Genomic DNA, 21974 nt, shown 5'->3' with positions numbered 1-21974 from the left:
CATGTAATCCTTTTTTAGGTGGTAGCATGGGCTGTTCATGTTATGTTGTAGTGCTAATTATTTCCTCTTATCTTTTAAGCTTTTACTTGATCATACGAAAGAAGACAATTATGGAGCTTGTGGATGGTACAGGCCACAGTCCTCATTATAGTTTACGAACTCTGTGCAGAGCGCTAAGATATGCAGCTTCAAATCCATGTAGCAACATTCAGCGTTCTTTATATGAGGTAAACATACTATTTTCTGCTGTTACAAGTCTAATTCTAGTATACAACCCGAGTTTCATAGAAGGTGGGACGTTGTGTAAATTTTACATAAAAACCGAGTGCAATGATTTGCAAATCTCTTAATCCCATATTATATTCACAGTGGAAAAACATGTAAAATGTACAGTATCTCACAAAAGTGAGTACACCCCTCACATTTTTGTAAATCTTTTATTATATCTTTTCAAGTGACAACAGTGAATAAATGACACTTTACTACAATGTAAAGTAGTGAGTGTACAGCTTGTGTAACAGTGTAAATTTGCTGTCCCCTCAAAATAACAGTCATTAATGTCTAAACCGCTGACAACAAAAGTGAGTTCACCCCTAAGTGAAATTGTTCAAATTGGGCCCAAAGTGTCAATATTTTGTGTGGCCACCATTATTTTCCAGCATTGCCTTAACCCTTTTGGGCATGGAGTTCACCAGAGCTTCACAGGTTGCCACTGGAGTCCTCTTCCACCCACCCCTCCATGATGACATCACAGAGCTGGTGGATGTTAGAGACTTTGCGCTCCTCCACTTTCCGTTTGAGGATGCCCCACAGATGCTCAATAGGGTTTACCCTTAGCTTCTTTAGCAAGGCAGTGGTAGTCTTGGAGGTGTGTTTGGGGTCGTTATGTTTTTATACCGCCCTGCGGCCCAGTCTCCGCTGGGAGGGGGAATGTGCTCTGCCTCAGTATTACATGTTGGCATTGAGGGTTACCTCAACAAACTGTAGTCCCCCAGTGCCTGCAGCTCTAAAGCAGCCCCAGATAATGACTGTCCCACCACCATGTTTGACTGTAGGCAAGATACACTTGTCTTTTTACTCCTTACCTGCTTGCCGCCACACACACTTGACACCATCTCAACCAAATACATTTATCTTGGTCCCATCAGGCCACAGGACATGGTTCCAGTAATCCATGTCCTTAGTCTGCTTGCTTGTCTTCAGCAAACTGTTTGCGGGCTTTCGTGCATCGTCTTTAGAAGCTTCCTTCTGGGACGACAGCCCAGACCAATTTGATGCAGTGTGTGGCGTATGGTCTGAGCAATGACAGGCTGCGGCCCAGTCTCCGCTGGGAGGGGGAAATGTGCTCTGCCTCAGTATTACATGTTGGCATTCAGGGTTACCTCAACAAACTGTAGTCCCCCTAGTCGCCTGACAAGTCGCCTCCCGTTCTGTGCTAGGGAACCGTTCTAAGGGGAGCGACGCAAGTCGCTCCGACTTAGAAAAAGGTTCCTGTATGACTTTGGGGGCGACTTGGGGCAACTTGCATAGACTTCTATACAGAAGTCGTTTTGCAAGTCGCCCGGGCAGTCGTGTGCAGGTCGCCTCGGTGAGGCGACCTGCAAGTCGTGCCGCCTTTGGTGTGAACCGAGGCTAAGGGATAACACCAAATTTAACACACCTGCTCCCCATTCACATCTGAGACCTTGTAACGCTAATGTCACATGACACCAGGGAGGGATAATGGTTAATTGGGCCCAATTTGGACATTTTCACATAGGGATGTACTCACTTTTGTTGCCAGTGGTTTAGACATTAATGGCTGTGTGTTGAGTTATTTTGAGGGGACAGCAAATTTACACTGTTATACAAGCTGTACACTCACTACTTTACATTATAGCAAAGTGTCATTTCTTCAGTGTTGTCACATGAAAAGATATAATATATTTACAAAAATGTGAGGGGTGTACTCTTGTGAGATACTGTATAAACTGAGAAAATGTACCATTATAAGAAAAAAAGTAAGGCAAGGTTGAAATTGACAGCAACGTGTCTCAAAAAAGTTGACAGGGCAAAAAAAGCTGTGTTTACAGCATGTCATGCATAACCTTTGTCTAAATTGTCTGTACTTTGCTAATCATGTTAAAAGAAGGGTTTAAAAAAAATCATACTGTACGTACTTATATGGCTGCAGCTGTCCAAACCTAAATCATAGAGGTTAATAAAAGTACAGTCCCAGTAACAACTGCTGTGGGCATCTGAATGCACACTAAACACAATAAATTGGTGGTTAGGTTTTTTTCTTTTATCAGTCCTATAATGCGTGTTTCCAAAATTGACCCTGCGGTCCCTTTCGCATTTGTGCAACCAGAAAGTCGTGCGATTTTTGCCACGACTTGAAGCAGTGCCCGTGTAATGTTGAGGTCTATGGACCTCAAGTCTCATCAAAGTCACACCAAAGTAGTGCAGGGACTACTTTGAAGTCGCACAGATATGTATGGTACTCTTTGAAAATCATGGGGTACGACTTGTCATGCAACTTTGTGGTCCCAAGTCGCAGAATAAGTCGAACAAGTGTGAAAGGGGCCTAAAGACGTATTTTGGTTTGATAGTTGGTGTCATTCTTTGAACTTGGAGTTCCTTTTAGATGAGATCTGAGGTGTTAGGTTGAACTTAATAGTTGAAGCGGAATCTGCCCAGTGTTTGCTGCAGTTTGCTAAAATTTGACTGGATCTGTGTCAACAATGTTTTTCTCCTTGGTTGTCACTATTCATATTTTATAGTTAGAGGCATTAGATTTTAAAGTCTTTGCAATAGATTGTATTTCTTTGACTGGATTCTTTGTTTTATTTTAGGGATTTTGCCTCTCCTTCCTTACACAGCTTGACAGAGTATCTCATTCAACAGTGCAGGGCTTAATATGCCGTCATATTGTACAGTCTGGCAACATTAAAAGCCTTCTGAAGCAGGTACTGTAATTTTATAATGGAATCTTAAAGTGATATTAAACACACAAGCAAACCTTTAATATACTGCAGCTTACTAATGCTTAGATATGTGATGGCTGTATTAGTTTCCTTTTTTAGACTTTCTTCTATTTTCATCAGGTGATTAAGCCATTAAAGCGAAGTTTTGCTTAAAATAAAAAAAATAAGTCAGCAGCTACAAATGCTGCAGCTACTGACTTCTAATAATCGGACACTTACCTGTCCCAGGGTGCAGCATTGCAGGGGAACGAAGCCCCGCTCGTCTGTCACCCCCCCCCCCCCCTCCCCCCGGGGCGCCAGCATTGTCACTGTGGGCGTCCGGCTGTGACTTCAGCCAGGCACGCATTGCGCATGCGCACTGTGACTGGCCAGGCAATCATCTGGGACCTGTGACGTGTCCCAGATGATTGCCGAGAGGGAGGGGAGAGAGGTGAACTGACTTCTGGAACCACGGATCTCCGGGAGGAAGTGGGAGCTGAAGCTCTCTAAAAAGAGGTTTTACGCCCCCCCCTCCAAAAAAAAAAAAATGACATGCCAAATTCCCTTAAAGCGGAAGTTCTATTTCTGGATGGAACTCCGCTTTTTAAGTCTGTTTTTCAGAAGCTCAAGCTCTCCAGCAGAATGTTGTAGTTTACATGGATGAGACAAACCAATTAGGATAAGTTAACCCCTTCCCGCCGAGCGTACGCAGATGTGCGGCCTTGGCTTTCGGGGGTTATACCGGGATGATACCCGCAGCTGCAGGCATCACCCCGGTACCGTTTTTTAGAGCAGGCGATCGGCTTTCCAGGTATAACAACCGATACGGCTAAAAGCCGCTTGGCTGTTATACCAGAGGAGTGGGAGGGGACAACCCACTCCCGCTGCTCTTAGCGGGCATCCCGTCTCACTGGGAGTCTCGATCCGCGATGCACCACCTCCGGCGCCTAGAGACAGACTGGAACGAAGCCGGAAACTGCTTCGTTCCAGTCTCCTGAATGTAAGCACGGAAATGACGTCCTCTCCTTTACATTATACAACAAAAATTGGGCTAACTTTACTGTTTCGTTTTTTTTTAATTTATGAAAGTGTCTTTTTCCCACAAAGTTACGTTTAAAACACCGCTGCACAAATACCGTGTGACATAAAATATTGCAACAATCGCCATTTTATTCTCTGGATTCTCTGCTAAAAAAATATGTAATGTTTGGGGGTTCCAAGTCATTTTCTAGCAAAAAATACGGATTCTAACTTGTAAACACCAAATGTCAGAAATAGGCTTAGTCATGAAAGGGTTAATCTTTGGGAAAATGTTACATGTTCCACCTGTCTTTTTTAGGGTGAAACATGAAACATGTTCCCGCTCCACTGCATCTAGTGACAGCAAGTGGGAATTTTTATTTTTTTATTTTTGAGTGAACTTCTCTTTTAAAGTGTAACTTTTACTCAGAGAATGAATTCCTGCTAGATCATTTCAGGATGGCCCCTTTTGCAGGTATAGCCCTTTTGCAATGTAAAACATTAAAAATAAGTGCTATTTAAAATCCCATAATGTGCCATCCTGCTCTGGTTATGCTCAGTTGCTCTCTATTTTTGGCATTGTGCCAAAAATAATAACTACTAGAGGCAGATCTGCTGACAGCCTAAAGATTTTCTCCTGCTCAGGGGTTCTGGGCTTCAGCCAAATAGCAGCTATCGGCAAGAAGAAAAAGGAGCAATGCTGGAGGCAGTTTACAGCACACACGGATTTTGGTAGCATAATTAAGGTGGCATGTATGTCCCATGCTAAAGAACATTATTTTTTATCTATTTGTTATGGCTAAAGTTCTGGCAGGGATGATTAACCACTTCGCATCCAGGCCATTTCTGACACTTCGCTCCTACATGTCAAAAATCATCATTTCTTTGCTATAAAATTACATAGAACCCCGAAACATTATATATGTTTTTTTACCAGAGACCCTAGAGAATACAATGGCGGTCATTGCAACTTTTTATCTTGCACGGTATTTGCGCAGCAATTTTTCAAACGCGTTTTTAAAAAAAAAAAAAACAGTTTCATGCTTTAGAAAAAAAACAAAACAGCAAAGTTAGCCAATTTTTTTTGCATTGTGTGAAAGATGAAGTTACACTGAGTAAATAGATACCTAACATTTCACGCTTCAAAATTGCACACACTCTTGGAATGGCGCCAAACTTTGGTACTTAAAAATCCCCATAGGCGACGCTTTAAAATTTTTTACTGGTTACATGTTTTGAGTTACAGAGGAGGTCTAGGGCCAAAATTATTGCTCTCGCTCTAACGTTCGCGGCGATACCGCACATGTGTGGTTTGAACACCGTTTTCATATGTGGGCGGGACTTACGTATGCGTTTGCTTCTGCGTGCGAGCTCACGGGGACAGGGGCGCTTAAAAAAATTTTTTTTTTTTATTGTTAATTTTACTTAAAAATTTTTTTTTTTGATCACTTTTATTCCTATTACAAGGAATGTAAACATCCCTTGTAATAGGAATATGACATGACAGGTGCTCTTAATAGTGAGATATGGGGTCAATAAGACCTCACATCTCACCACTAGGCTGGAAAGCCTAAAATCAAAAAAAAAAAAAGATCACCGCTTCCCAGCCGAAGCGGCGCCGTTTTTTTGAATGCAGAGGTCGGGCGTGACGTCATAACATTGCGCCCGGCCTCCGAACGATCATAGAGACTCCGGCGACCATCTGGTCCGCCGGAAATCTCTATGATCTACATCCGGCACCGGCGGATTCGCTATCCGACTCACCGATCGCTGAGGTGAGTCGGTAGAAGCACCGGAGGGCGGCGGGAGGGGGGGGGGGGACGTCCCCTCTCGCCACCCGTAAGAACGATCATTCTTATGGTGTACGGAATCGCCGGCTGAAAATGCCGGTATCTGAATGATGTCTGTAGCCTCAGGCATCATTCAGATATAATCCCCGAAAGTCGAGGCCGTCATATGACGGCCTCCGGATGTCAAGAGGTTTTAAAGATAGTAAACTTGTGGGAATGAAACAAAAAAATTTTCCTCCTGCAAGGTAGTATAATGAGCTAGTATGCATCGCATACTAGCACATTCTAAAAGACTTGCATTGAAACAAAGCCCTCCAGTGGCATGCTGTCACCGCTGACAAGGGCTTCCATCTTCACCGGATCTTCCTTAAGGGTTTGTGGGTTCTGGCCATTTGGTCGAGCCTTGATGCATGTGTGAGTTTATGGCATGAAGCTCTGAAGGAATGGCACAAGTATGCTGTATGTTCAGAGAACATGTGCCAGTGATGTCACCGGCTGTCTGGCAAGTGAATATCTCCTAAACGGTGCATGGTTAAGAGATTCATTTCACCTACAGGTAAGCTTTAAAATGATCAACTTTTGTTCATGCAAAACCTTTATCCCAAAAGGGATAAAAAGTTGGCTGTAACTGATTGTAAAGTGTGAGCTGGATTATGGCTTCAGTTTGAGTATATTTACAGCGGAGTTCCACCGAAAAAAACATAAGTCAGCAGCTACAAATACTGCAGCTTTTGACTTTTAAAATAAGGATAAAAGGAGAGGGTAGGAGAGAGACACTGCTCCCTCAAAGATATTGGGATTAGCAAGGTGAGCACACATACACTGAAGTTTAGTTTAAGAAAGTATTACATTTTATTTCATAACATCAGATAAAAATCGCATAGTCTTCATAACATTTTGACAATGAATTGATACTTACTACAAGAAACAAGATGCTTGGATTTGCAGAGGAGCCAACATGTTTTGCAGATTCCTGCTTCTAAAAGGCACCACATGCATCTATAGTTTCATCTAGGTTACATAGATGTTATTAATATAATACCAATTAATCAATTTTAAACAATAAGATAATTCATAGCAGAATAGCATTAACTGCACATGCTCACCTAGCTTGTAGTTCTAGATGATTTTTTGGATGGTTGTGGCATCTAATTGCGCAAAGATCAGCCGTCGCTGGAATACTGCCTACAGCAGCCTCCTGGTGGAGGTCAGATCCACCAGGGTTGGTCAGTGAAGTTATTGAATCGTGTTACTTGCCAGGGGATTGTGCGATAACAATGGTCTATGGATTTAAAAATACTGACATTAAGTGATTTTTAATTAACTAGTGGGCAACTACTATCAGGGGGTGGGGAAGCTAGATATAGCTTGATATATACAGTGGGGATCGAAAGTTTGGGCACCCCAGGTAAAAATGTGTATTAATGTGCATAACGAAGCCAAGGAAAGATGGAAAAATCTCCAAATGGCATCAAATTACAGATTAGACATTCTTATAATATGTCAAAAAAAGTTAGATTTTATTTCCATCATTTACACTTTCAAAATTACAGAAAACAAAAAAATGGCATCTGCAAAAGTTTGGGCACCCTGCAGAGTTAATATCTTGTACTGCCCCCATTGGCAAGTATCACAGCTTTTAAACGCTTTTTGTAGCCAGCCAAGAGTCTTTCAATTCTTGTTTGAGGTATCTTTGCCCATTCTTCCTTACAAAAGTCTTCCAGTTCTTTGAGATTTCTGGGCTGTCTGTCACGCACTGCTCTTTTAAGATCTATCCATAGATTTTCAATAATGTTGGTCAGGAGATTGTGAAGGCCATGGCAAAACCTTCAGTTTACGCCTCTTGATGTAATCCCCCGTGGATTTTGAGGTGTGTTTAGGATCATTATCCATTTGTAGAAGCCATCCTCTCTTTTTCACAGATGGCATCAAGTTAACCATCCAAAATTTGCTGAAATTTTATTGAATCCATTTTTCCTTCTAGTCGTGAAATGTTCCCTGTGCCACTGGCTGCAATACAACCCCAAAGCATGATTGATCCACTCCCATGCTTAACAGTTGGACAGAGGTTCTTTTCATTAAATTCTGTGCCCTTTTTTCTCCAAACGTACCTTTGCTCATTCCGGCCAAAAAGTTCTATTTTAACCTCATCGGTCCACAGAACTTGTTTCCAAAATGCCTCAAGCTTGTCTATATGTTCATTTGCGAAGTTCAAACGCTGATTTTTCTGGTGAGGACGTAGAAGAGGTTTTCTTCTGATGACTCTTCCATGAAGACCATATTTGTACAAGTATCTCTTTATAGTGGAATAGTGTACCACAACTCCAGTGATCGTGCAGTCAAACGTGGGTTTTTAATTGCTTTTCTCACAATCCTGCGAGCTGTTCTGTCTGATATTTTTCTTGGTCTTCCAGATCTTGCTTTAACTTCCACTGTTCCTGATGACTGCCATTTCTTAATTACATTCCGAACAGAGGATATTGACATCTGAAAACGCTTTGCTATCTTATAGCCTTCTCCAGCTTTGTGAGCGTCAACTATTTTCAGTTTCAGTTTCTAGACAACTGCTTACAAGAACCCATGGTGCTGATTGTTGGGGCAAGGTCAGATGAGTCTGGCCATTTAAAACCTTTGAGATTGACATCGCCTGGTCTTCCCAGACGATAATTGAGAGCAATCCATGACACTGGCAGGTCTCAGCTTTGCAAATGGGGCAGTGCATGCTATAAATTCTGCAGGGTGTCCAAACTTTTGCAGACGCCATTTTTTTGTTTTCTGTAATTTTGAAAGTGTAAATGATGGAAATAAAATCTAACTTTTTTTGACATATTATAAGAATGTCTAATCTGTAATTTGATGCCATTTGGAGATTTTTCCATCTTTCCTTGGCTTCGTTATGCATATTAATGCACATTTTTACCTGGGGTGCCCAAAATTTTGATCCCCACTGTATGTTCCCTACACAAAAAGCTGATATCTGATGCCTGTGGCTGCAAGCATCATTCAGATATACCCCCTGCAAAGTCAAGGACGTCATATGACGTACCTTGGCCGGGAAGTGGTTAGGGCTATTCTGCTATGAATTATTTTATTGTTTAAAATTTAAAATTGAATTATTGGTATTATATTAATAACATGTTCTATGTAACCTAGATGAAACTATAGATGCATGTGGTGCCTTGAAGAAGCAGGAATCTGCGAAACATGTCAGCTCCTCTGCATATCCAAGCATCTTGTTTCTTGTATTAAGTATGAATTCATGGTTAAAATGTTATGATGACTATGTGATTTTTATCTGATATTATGTAATTAAATGTAATACTTTCTTAAACTAAGCTTCAGTGTATGTGTGCTCACCTTGGTAGCAGACGCCTATACCTCCAATTAAAATCCCATTATCCTTGAGGGAGCAGTGTCTCTCTCCTACCCTCTCTTTTTATATATTAGGGATTTGGAGATACCTGTCTGTTCCTGGAAATTGTCCAACAACACACACATATTTTAAAATAAGGACACTTGCCTGTCCAGAGTGCCCGCAATGTCCTCACCCGTAGCCGACCTCCAGAAAGCAGAAGTTCCATTTTTGGGTGGAACTCTGCCTTAAGCCTAGTACATTTACCACTACCGTCCCACAAACTTACAATGCTGCTGTTGGCTGTGCCTCGTGTGCTCATTCATCCAGAGTTGTCTCACTAATACTGGAGGGGTGTTACTTGCCAGATCACCAGGTGAAAACCGGGAAAAAAGGAAAAGAAAAAAAACTGATGCAGCCACCATATCTAGTGGTTGGTAAGCTGCAACAATACCTTTTTGAGTTTAATACCACTTGAAAGCTTCAAGTTAAATTGTTTGGTTCCTGATTTTATTCTACGTCTATTTACATGTTATGATATGGTCTTGCAGTTTTACTTTTTCCAGGCTTATCACAGTATGCATGTTTACATTTTTAAAACTATGTAATCCAATGATGGTTTGGTTTGTGATTGAGGAAAGGAACCTATCAAATTTCTTTCCTAATGATTGATTTTGCATCTGGTTTCAGAATATTTTTTAATCTACACATGTGAATTTAGTATAGCAGATTATGTATTGATCTTCTGAAAGAGTAGCTTTAAATCTTTCTTCACAGCCTCTCCCTGAGCCTCATGGAGGACGCTTTGTTCAGATAGAAGGCTACTGGATTCCTGTGGGGGATAAGAACCCAGCAATAGATGAAAGTTATATCCTAACACCCTCAGTAAAGCTCAATCTCCGAGATCTTGTTAGAGTTGTCTCTGCAGGGTATGTAGACAACATTTTGTTCTGTTTTTATATACTAAAATATTGCTCATCGCACTGAACCTTAGATTTAATTCCATTCTTCTCCGAGTTATCCATTTTAAAATGGCTTATGGTGGTTTTTGGCAAGGAAATGCTTCTCCTTAAATGTCCTGTATGTGCAATCTTGTGTAGCTAACAGTTGGTATGCTACACATGTTGTATTACACACCATAATAAGCTAAAATCAGACTTTAATTTACAACCTAATTGGCAAGTGCTGCTTTGTGTATCTTTGTACCGGGCCACATGTGACCACTTTTTATGTTTAAGGAATCATCCAGTACTTCTACAAGGAGAAACATCTGTTGGCAAAACAAGTTTGATTCGCTGGCTGGCTTGCGCTAGTGGGAATCATTGTGTGAGGATTAATAACCATGAACATACAGACATCCAGGAATATATTGGCTGCTATACATCCGATGCTTCCGGAAAACTTGTATTTCAGGAAGGTAAATTTTTTTTTTATCATGTGTCGCTTGTGTGATTCTTTCCAGTGTAAAAGTAGCGGTACTAGAAATTCACTAATCACTGAGGTTACAAATGAATTCCTTTTGATAGGCCCCTTTCACACTGCTCATCGCCAGATCATCAAATCTGATTTAGTCAAATGCAACGCTGGTGGTGTAAATCAAGCATCAGGGAGCAACCAGTCGTCTCGCTGCCACAAAAGGTTTATTGCTTTCTGCCCTGGGTAGAATGAAATCTAGGTTCACATCTATGCGCTGTGCTTGATGCGTATTTCAGGCACGATTTGCGGTGTGGTTTTTAAACCCTACTTTTTTTATGTGTTTTTGCATGCAGTTTTCATGATTTTGCAGCTTTTGTTTTGTTTTTTTTTTTTCCTCACACGGTATATAGCTGGTTGCTAAGGAGTTGGCCAGGAAGCTGCCTGCCGCATCCCTAACCCCCCGCCCCAAAGCACCCCCACCGTGTTGATGGCATGCGGCCTGGTTTGGTTCAGGAGTAGGGGGTGGGCGCTCGCTCCCCCTCCCTTCCTCCCTTTCCTGACCTGCCAGGCTGCATGCTCGGATAAAGGATAGGTATAGATTGGGGAGGGGGGGGGGACCATATGTTTTTTTTATTTTTTTCTTTCTTGCCAGCAGTTTTTCTTTTTTACATTTAGCTGTGAGCGGGGAATCCCTGCTGACCGATGATGACTCATTGGTTAAGGATGCAGCAGCCAGCCTCCCAGCCTGCTCCTTAGCAGCCAGCTATATACAGTTTTTTTTTAAAGGGGGTAAAATCAAACAAACCACAAAACGCATCAAAAATCGGAACACTTGCGTTTCTGGTGTGACTCTAATAATGTCTACTACATGCAAAGCGTAGGAAAAGTCCCCAACCCTTTCCAAAAACGCACCGGCTGCAAAACGCATAGATGTGAACGTGTATCATGAGAAACCATGTTAAATGGACTATAGTGCGTTACTACAAAATGCACTAAAATATTGCATAGGTGTGAACGTAGAGTGAATGTTCCAGCATTGTCAGACTGTGTACATCCAGCAAGGAAAATCGGCAGGCGGACTTTCTCAGCTAGCAATGTCTGGACCCAAAGCAGTGGTTCCTATGCTCAGAGGTGTTCCAGGGGGGCTGTTGTCATGTGTGGGACACTTGATTTTGACCTCCAAGAAACTGGACAGGTTCATCTCAAAGTACAGGGATCCATTAGCAAAAGTATTGGATGTTGTAGTGACTGTGAGAGCTATACTCCCTGATCTCTTGCTTTGAAAGGTTGAGCTGACGATCATTATTGCGCTGGAATTCCCAAGTGCATGTGATTTGCTGAGTTTTTGCAGCTCAGACTCTGAGGAACTAGTTACTGTCCAGCATTTGGAAGTATATATGGATATAATGTACATGTTCACAATCCAGAGACCTGGTAGAGCAGATTGGGCAGGCTGTAAACTCTACACGTTTCATGAATCCATGTCATTTCTTCTCCTTAGTACAACAGGCCATGCCATATATGTAAATGTACACCTCATATAGAAAACATAGCAGTACTTAAATATAAGACTCGCTTCAACTAGGGAGCAGAGCGTGTATGGGTTTTATTTTCAAGATTGTACTAAATCTTGCCTAATTGGAAGGATGTTGGTACAAAGCCGGAGCTCAAAAATGTGAGATCACATATGACTTTGTATATCCTTTCACCTGGTGTGAGTCTCAGGGATTCTACCCATGCTAATGGTTCTTTTGGTCTTTCTGGAAAGGTGCACTGTCTTCTCATTCAACCATTTCTAGGAGGTTCAGGCAGATCATCATCCAAGCTCAGTTTCTAGAATTGGGTTTCTGTCAAGGCGCACTATTAGAATATGTGCTTTTGGCTTTTCAGTGTCAAGCAACTGTTTTCTTATTGTAAGGCTGCCACCTAGTCTGCTGTTCTAGCATTCTCAGGTGGACGTGTTGGCTTCATCTGACGCCAGCATCGGGTAGAAAGTCCCTCAGGCAACTCTTTGAGCTGAAAGCAGTGAACAGTTTTGTTGTTTCTGCGCCTGTTAGCATTTGTATGCTATATAGCCCCACGTCTTTGTCGCACTGCTTTTGAATGTCCCGACAGTCTAAGAATTCTTGTGCCCCACAAGAGACAAAAAAGAAAATGGGATTTTTGTACTTGCTGTTTTTTAGTTGCCAGTGTACAGACACCCTGCTAGTGTACAGTAAATCTAGCCAAGGTTTGCAGTTTTACTTTCCTAATTTCTTTGATTTAGGGGTTCTAATTGATGCAATGAGAAAAGGTTACTGGATCATACTGGACGAACTGAATTTGGCTCCAACAGATGTACTTGAAGCTCTCAACAGATTGCTAGATGACAACAGAGAACTGTTCATTACGGAAACACAGGAAGTGGTAAAAGCACATCCACGTTTTATGCTTTTTGCCACACAGAATCCACCTGGCATTTATGGGGGCAGAAAGGTTTGTGTGTTTTTGGTTTTTTTTTGTTCTATCTATTTTTTTTTTTTTTTTTTAGGATTGAACATATATACTGTGTGTGTGTGTTTTTTCAATTTAAAAAAAAAAAAAAAAAAAAACACGATTGAATGGTTTTTGCTGTTGAATAATGGAGAACATACAAAAATGTTTATATAATTATTTTAACAGGTGTTATCTAGGGCTTTTCGTAACCGATTTGTGGAACTACATTATGATGAGCTTCCAAGTGCTGACCTGGAAACAATTTTGCATAAGCGCTGCAACCTGCCACCATCCTATTGTAATAAATTGGTTGCTGTTATGCTAGAGTTACAGGTAATGATTTATATATTTATAATTCACTTTAATCATGATTGTTAAATGTGTTGAAAACATTGTTTTCTAAACCCTTGTTGGATTAAAGAGTAACTCCACTTTTGTTGAGGGGAAAAACAATCCCTCCTCCTCTGGATGATCTATGCACATTTGCAAAGGCGATTTTGAAAGACAGGATGGCAGGGGTCCGGGATCACGGGATGCGAGGCTGCACTGACCAGGCTGTGCTGGGGAAGGCTGCGCTGACATGGCTGCGCTGACATGGCTGCGCTGACATGGCTGCGCTGGGGCAAGGCTGCAATGATGGGCATTTAAATGTAAGTTTTTTTTTCCTTCAACTTCCCTCCTAAAAGTTTTTTTTTTTCCTTAAAATTCCCTCCTAAATTGGGGTGCGTGTTATACGCCGATAAATACGGTATTTTGCGCCCCTAACCCATGGACATTTAGCGCTCCCTGAGTCCCTTCCACTTGTGCAGTAATACAACCCCTTATGGTACATTTTAGAATGTACCACTCTCTTTTTTCTACTTTCTTTCCCTTTTATCTCTCTATACTATTTTATTGTCCCCCCCCCCCAATCCCTCTCTCTAGCCGTCTTGCTTGTTCTTTCTCTCCCTTTTTCTTTGTTCCTCCCCCTCTTTTCGTCTCCCTCCCATGTATTATCTATTTTTTATTCCTTCTCTTGCTCCTTGGTGGGGGGGGGGAATGAGATGAGTTGCAGTTCTGGCGGGGAGTTGGGATTGGCTCTGATGAGCTTAGGTGCTCTTGATCCAAATCATCTGATCTGAGAACTGTAGTGGGGACTTTTAATGGCAACTATAATCACAGGTAGTGTTACTGACTGTGTCTCCGACTTCACTGTGTCTCCCACTTTGTGGCGTCTCGTAGCAGTGACACCTATGCCAAAATCAGTAGATAGGGTCTCCTCCAGCCCCTCCCACTTCACATTCCTCACCAGTCCGCTGACCTCTAGTCTCTGCCCCCAGCCATGCTGTGAACTGCATGGGCGGCTGTGAAGAGACTGAGTGGGCGGCCACGGGCTCCAAGGACAACCCTGCAGGGCAGACGCAAAAGCTGGGAGAGCGGTGCAGGGTTCGGTGACCCCTGGTAATTTATCATTTGACCCCCGAGGGGGTCCCAACCCCCAGATTGAGAACCACTGATCTAGAGGGTGTTTTTGTTGATCCTGTTACCTGGATGGCTTTTGCGTTAGCCTTGGGACTTTTTGGTTATTCCACCCCTCATGTTTTTGCACTGCTTTGGGACGTCCCTATGGTTCTGAATAAAGGAAGCACAGTGTCTGTCAATGAACGAAAGAGAGAGTGGGATTTTTGACTTACTGTAAAATCTGTTTTTCATTGACAGACACTGCACCCACCCCACTAAGGAGTTTTGATACTTCTGACACTGCTAGTTAGTAAACTGAAAGCCTATAGCAGAGAGGGGGGATGTGTACCACCTAAGACTGCCCATAGACGTAGCCAAGTCTTTTTTTTCTGCCTAGTGTCCTACTCCTGTAGGGGGTAGTATAACCCTATAATTCTGAATAAGGAAGCGCTGTGTCAATGAGCTCAGAGATGGATTTTACGGTAAGTCAAAAATCCATTTTTTTTTTTGTTTGTTGAAGGGGATGCCCAAAATCTGACTTGTTAATGCCAATCAGGAAATTTCTTATCTGGGGGGACGATATGTACACCATCTGTGTACAGTACGCCTCCTTGTAGCCATATTGCATTTTACAGAAAATTAGATGGCTGCAGATTGAAAATGAAAGGTAATTTTTATTAACATTCAATCACAATATGATTTGTGTAGCAATTGTATATGCTCTATTTTTTATTTGCATTTTTTCCCCACTTTAAAGTCCAACTCCAGGATTTAAAAAAAAAAAAAAAAATACACCCTTGCAGTGGGACCACCCACACAGCAAAGGTTAAATGCTTGTTATATGTAGCGGTTTAAGTACAGGCTTTAGTACTTAACTCACCCATGGTCTGGCGCTCTCCTCATAAGCCCAAAGCTCTCTGTGGAAGGGGTCTTGTCATCACGCACTATGCAGGGACATTAACCCTGTTTTGTATGCTGAAGAAACTGGAGTGTGATCTAAACTGGTCACAACATATAGAGCAGGCTGTGGGGCACAGGTTACAGTGCTAAAGGGAACCTGCTGTGAGGAGCAAGGTATTTACCTTATTCATGCACTCCAAGACATGACATGAATTTAACCCTTGTGGGGGTGCCAATGCAAGGATGTTTTTTTTTTTTTAAATTCCAGCAATTGGTTTTTAATATTTTCTGATTTGTATTTCAGTCTCTTAGAAGAGGATCCTCAGTGTTTGCAGGAAAGCATGGTTTTATTACGCTCCGTGATCTCTTCCGCTGGGCTGAGAGGTACCGTTTGTCTCAGCAAACAAACCATGAATATGACTGGCTTCAGCACTTGGCAAATGATGGTATGAAAATGTCTTCCTTTGTTATACAATGCAAAATCACGATGGTGAAAGTTGCACAACTCCAAGTACTTTCTTCATTTTAAAATAGGTTTTATGCTACTTGCTGGAAGAGTAAGGAAGCAGGAAGAGGTGGATGTTATACTGAAAGTCCTAAAAAAGTGTTTTAAGAAAGAGGTGGTGCCACAAGCCCTCTTCTCTGCAGAAAATGTTCAGAAGCAATTAGGTGAGTCTATTTCTTTTATGAACCAAAAACCATTAAAGTGATTGTAAAGTCTTGTGTATTTTTTTTTAAATAACAAACATGTTATACTTGCCTGCTCTGTGGAAGGGTTTTGTGCAGAGCAGCCTGGATCCTCCTCTCGTCGGGTCCCTCTTCGCTGCTCCTGACCCCTCCCGTCGAGTGCCCCCAGAGTAAGCAGCTTGCTATGGGGGCAGCCGAGCTGCAGATCCGTATGTTCATTCAGACTTGGAGCTGCTGTTCAACCCCGCTCCTCTCTCTCCTGATTGGCTAACTGACTTTGACAGCCACAGGAGCAAATCGCGCCACTGCTGTGTCTCAGCCAATTAGGAGGACACTCTGGGGCACCTGTCCATGTCTTTCTGACCCAAAAAACAGGTATGCTAGCCAGATTCCTAAGTTAAATGACAGCGACCCCCTGCCTAGTAAGTAAAGTTGGGTACACCTTTTTTTTTTTTTTTTTTCTACGCAGCCAGTGAACTGAAAGGAATAAAAGTTAATCTATTCCTGCATCCACCTCCAATGTCCAGGACATTGTGTTCTGACAGCAAGGACTCTTCGTTGCCAGAGTACACTGACCAGCACTTCAGCCGATTGGTTGCAAGTTACTGATTGAAAGTTTGGCAGCAGTTCCATTATCCACATCTAACCAGTGGCTTCTGTCTAACGGGGAGGGTTACACAAAGATCGAAATGCGTCCGGTCCCTGCTGAACTGGCCAAATTTTGATCCGTGCGTACCTAGCTTTAATCTGTGCTGGAACAGGCAGAGAGCCTGCACAGATCAAGTTGGGTGGACCCTATACCCAGGAGACTGGATATTTGGCTGCATTAGCTGAAATAAACCCTTGTATGGGCTAACTTTTTGTCTGCTTCATTGATAAGTGAAAGGTATACCCAAAATGCCCTCTGGCAAATGGATTAGCTCATAAGTTCTCCATTTGAAGCTGATCCTCACAGCATGTAGTTAAATTATGAAAACATTTTACTGGTGTGCTTTTTAGTTGAATCTTAGTTACGTAGTCAGGTTGAAAAAGAGTCCATCTAGTTCAACCAATAAAAGGGGAAGGGGAGGAGAATCCTAAAATTCGATAATACACAATCCTTTACCCACAGCTGATCCAGATGAAGGCAAAAAACATCAGCAAAGCATTAGGCAATACGGATATTCCCTTGATCAACTTTACCTATAAATGTTAGTATCCAGTTATAGTTTGTGTATCTAGTAAAGGTCTAGGATATGAAATCTCTTTTCCTCCAGATGTAAAGAGTGCCCCCTTGTCCTCTGTGATGACCTTATAATGAATAACTAAAAACACCAAGTTCACTATTTGAACCACTATGCACTTTCTCCAGTTACCCAATATCCTTTTTGTGAACTGGTGCCCAAAACCGAACTGCATATTGAAGATGAGGTCTTACTAATGATTTGTACAGGGGCAAAATGATATCTATCTCTCTGGAGTCCATACTTCTCAATACAAGAAAGGACTTGGCTCGCTTTTGAAACTGCAACTTGGCATTGAGTTCATGATCTACCAGAACACCCGGATCCTTCTCCACCATTGATTCCCCCAGTTGTACTCCAGCCCCCCCCCCAGATGCAAGATGCATGCATATTTTTGCATAACTTTACATTTATCAACATTAAACCTCATTTGCCACATAGTTGCCCAATTAAACCGTGCATTGAAGTCTGCTTGTAAATTGGAAACATCATGTAAGGGCGTTATTCCACTGCATAGCTTGGTGTCACCTGCATAGTCTGAAATTAGGCTTTTAATCCCAGCCCCTATATCCTTTATAAATATATTAAAAAGTCAAGTTCCAAACACTGAACCTTGGGGTACACCACTGGTAACCTTAGACCGTGCAGGGTAAGAATCAATAACCACTACTCTATATAATCTTGCTTTTTTTTAAAACAGATGTTACATATACAAAACACACACTTCAAAAGTGGTATATATTCAGATCGTTCACGACTGGTAAAACGTACAATACCAAAAAAGTTTTGCTTATGTACTTGCTGGTGATAACAATACATAAGATAGTGATGTTGAATCACTACCATATCCGGTCATCTAGGGAGTAGCTAGGAGGTAGACTGCCCAATCAAATTGGTTAAAGGCTGCCCATAATGCAAGAACAGTGAAAAGCAATACTATTCAGTTGTCAAGTGCAACCATTAATAAGAACTGGGTAGTCTGGGATGTAAGACTAGCTTCCAGTAGTAGATAGAGAAGTGACTGGAAGTATACCAGTTCAGAAGGAAGGAAAGAAGAAAGGCAGGGCTTAGACTGAATGAAGAGGGGTAGGAGTCCCCCCATCATGGCTGGTTGGAGGTTGGGGGATGTCTTACTTTATCCAATCCTGAAATGCAGAGGAATAACAAAACCTTGATCAGGAGGTCTAAGTTATTTGGAATTGCTCTTCCCTTCCAGTCTCCTGTGTTAGCAAGTGTTCCAAGTCCCGTTTGGAATAGAGTTCAATTGCCCATTCCACTAGGGGAGGTACGGTCCCGTCCCCCCAATAACCATTCTGGCTGCTAAGAAAAGCCTAAGGACATCTTTTCATGCTGTCTTGAGGGGTCCAGGAGTAATAAAGAGAAGCGCCACCGTAGGAGAAAGAGGGATTTGAGTTGCCATTAGTTTACAGTATAGTGTAAGGATTTGAAACCAAAATTCTTGTGTAGGGATACAGTCCCACCATATATGGAGCAATAGTACCTTTTTGGATGCGAGGCACTGCCTACAGGTATCAGACGCCACATGATTAAAGTGAGTACGGAAGGATACTTTTTTGCTTTTTAATACAATAGAACAGTGTTTTTCAACCTTTTTTCAGTCAAGGCACCCCTTAAAATTCATAATCTTGAGGCACCCCATTCTAAAATGTAAAGTACTTTTATGTATCACAGCAGCATCCACATAATTGAGCCACCCAACTTTAGAGGCGATTTATTCCTCCACCTTTGCAAGCTGGTATTGACATCTATTCTAATGTTTCTAGAAAAAAGACTGGCTTGGCCTACTTGCTGGCTTGTTAATAACCTTTGGGAAATTAGGAAATTTATGCCAATTTTTAGCTATTTTTTTTGCCAAGGCATCCCTGAAGAACCCAGAAGGCACCCTGGTTGGAAAGGGCTGCAGTGGAGGGACATATGCACCTAAGCAACAAAACATGCCTAATTTTTTTTTTTTTTTATTGTTCAGAAAGACTATCTGTTAAGACTGGTGTTAAAGATGAGAATTTTTCCCATATTGTATGGACCCAGGCAATGAGAAGACTTGCTGTTCTTGTGGGTCGAGCTTTAGAGTTTGGAGAACCAATATTACTTGTTGGTGATACTGGGTAAGTGATTTTTTTTCCCCTTGTGTAGACTTGAGAAATTATGACAGCTAGCATCTCTGTTGAGGTCTTTTATGTGTGTGTTCCTTAATTTTAAGGTGCGGGAAAACCACCGTATGCCAGCTATTTGCAGCATTGTCAAACCAAGCATTGTATTCTGTTAACTGTCACCAGCACATGGAGACCTCAGACTTTTTGGGGGGACTGCGGCCTATTAGACATAAATCCAAGAGTAAAGTAAGTAAACATGGACAGATGGTGTTGGACTGTCACTACACTGCAGTCTAGAGCTGTTATTTCTGACAGTGTATTTGTTGTCTGAAACAGGAGGATCTAGAAAACACAAAACTATTTGAGTGGCACGATGGTCCTTTAGTGTTGGCTATGAGAGAAGATGGCTTTTTCTTGATGGATGAAATCTCTTTAGCGGATGACTCTGTGTTGGAGAGGCTGAACAGGTTGGTACTTTATTTTTAAAATTTTTCATTAGTGTGTTGCTCTAGAAGAAATTAATTCTTTTGGGGATCAGACATATCGTAACAGTACTGTAATATTGTGACTTTTAAAGGGGGAGATACTGAGGCAGTGATGTACAGTATATGACCCCATTATTGTGAGGCAAGACTAACTTATGAGAAAAGCTTTCTACTTTCATACAACTCTGTTCTGCAAATACTTCTCTAGCTCATTCCTTTGGAGGCAGGGCACTGCTTTATTGTAACTATTAATGAAGAAGCAAAACTGATTGTGGCGGTGAAGGTTGGGAGCATTGAAGCACCATGGCACTATTGAGCAGAATTGCTGAGTCTTCTCTCACAAGTGACTGACTTCAGGCTTACAGATAGATTACCTAGCCATTTAGGAATAAACTTGTCTTTGCTTCATACTCCTGATGTTAAAGGCACCTGGATGCAGCAGTGTACTGACTGGGCAGTGCTGCAATGCATTTTACTTGAACCCTACATTAGAGCTTTGTTCAGGCCCTTCAATGTGTGCTAAAGTGAAAATATTCATTTCAAATTTAACTTTAGTACGTAAAGAGTGTTTTGTTTTTTTTTTTCTTTTAAATTTATATCTGTTCAGTGTTCTTGAAGTTGAGAAGACATTGGTACTGGCTGAAAAGGGAAGTGAAGAGCATGATGGTGATGTTGAGTTCTTAACAGCCGGGACTAAGTTCCGAATTTTGGCTACGATGAACCCTGGTGGTGACTTTGGAAAGAAAGAGGTAACTGTTGTATTTGTGTGTTTAAAAATAAAAAAAATTTGTTGTCCTCATGCCTAGACGGTCGTACATATATGGAGTAACCCTCTCACTGAATCCCAGTGATAGACAGAGGAAATACACACAAATTATTCTGTATCACCTAATTTGCAAATTGAGGCCTTGTGGCTTCAGGTGCCAAAATAGTTTATAGGCTGTATTTAGAAATCTAACTGCTGTAAGGCAAAAACAGGTTTAAAATAAAGATGTTTTACCAAAGCAAATCCTGTTTGTGCTGTGAGCATTGTCCAGTGTAATTTCTGTTCAGGGCCTAGTGCAATAATGCTGTTTTTTGCCGTCGGTTACAGTATAGGTCTAAGGTAGCTGCTCTCTTTTTACAGCTGTCTCCTGCCCTACGTAACAGATTTACAGAAATTTGGTGCCCACAGAGTAATGATCGTCAAGATATATTAGACATAATTAAACACAATCTGAATGTTCGATTATGTGTTGACTCCTCGGACAGCAGTGGTAAGTTTTCTAACTAAAGGTAAAATTATTTTGAAAGTTAATCTTGCCTTTATTTCTGCTCTCCATTCTGACACAATCTCCTGCTCCAGCAGCAGTTGTAGCCAGCCAGTGCAGGGGGGGAGGGGAAGATGGCCAGCAGCGCTGCAGGCATTGGATGCTAGGGAACCTGTGTGAGGGTAGGGGGGTAGTCTAAACAGTGGATGGTAATCTAGTTTAATAGTTAAATCCCTCTGTGGCTCCTCTGCAGCACCTGAAGCTGGTGACAGAGTAGGAGAAGCCGGCAGCTGCAGGGGAGCTGCAAAGGGCATTTAACTATCCAAAAAGACCCAAACCCCACTTTCCCCCAATCCTTGTACTGGCCTCTCTCACCGGGGGGGTGACTAGCTCGGCTTGTTAGCTGCTTTTGTTTTTAGCAGAGTCTGAGTAGTTCTCATATACATTTATGGTTACTGAAGTGACCATGAGCTTATAGCAGAATGTCTTGTCCATAAGGCGTACTGACCTGCTAGAAGTGATTTTATAGGTCTGTACATCATGTAGACATAGCAGTGAAAGGGATAATGTCTATACACAGAATAATTAGAACGTGAAGATTTTAACCGCTTGCCGACCAGCCACAGTTGAACTGCGGCAGTTGGCTCGGCTGCACAAATCGTCGTAGGTGTACTTCGGGCTCATACGCAGCTTTCTGTGGGCGTGCGCGCGCCGATTGGCCGGCGGGAGAGCCGATCAGCTGCTCTGGCGGACTCTCAGCCGCCCACGATCGTTCCCCGCAGACACAGAATGGGGATCTGCCAAATTAAACAACGCAGATCTCTGTTCTGTCTGGGGATGACACAGAGAATCGTGTCTTTCTGCTATGCAGGAAGAC

The 21974-nt window shown here is 42.0% G+C and overlaps 1 protein-coding gene across 1 annotated transcript in view; it reads left to right on the top strand.

Annotated features, from left to right (window-relative positions):
* Positions 1 to 21974, top strand: part of MDN1 (midasin AAA ATPase 1) — a 455945-nt gene that overhangs the window by 144302 nt on the left and 289669 nt on the right. Inside the window, 13 exon segments of the mRNA XM_073628928.1 lie at positions 80 to 227; positions 2835 to 2948; positions 9885 to 10036; positions 10346 to 10524; positions 12790 to 12998; positions 13185 to 13331; positions 15643 to 15784; positions 15873 to 16007; positions 19236 to 19374; positions 19470 to 19608; positions 19699 to 19829; positions 20455 to 20596; positions 20974 to 21103. Of these exon segments, the coding sequence (XP_073485029.1) occupies positions 80 to 227; positions 2835 to 2948; positions 9885 to 10036; positions 10346 to 10524; positions 12790 to 12998; positions 13185 to 13331; positions 15643 to 15784; positions 15873 to 16007; positions 19236 to 19374; positions 19470 to 19608; positions 19699 to 19829; positions 20455 to 20596; positions 20974 to 21103 (1907 nt within the window).

Source organism: Aquarana catesbeiana, linkage group LG04 (assembly GCF_042186555.1).
Source record: "Aquarana catesbeiana isolate 2022-GZ linkage group LG04, ASM4218655v1, whole genome shotgun sequence".
Classification (NCBI taxonomy): domain Eukaryota; kingdom Metazoa; phylum Chordata; class Amphibia; order Anura; family Ranidae; genus Aquarana; species Aquarana catesbeiana.
This window is presented reverse-complemented; position numbering and strand designations above follow the sequence as displayed.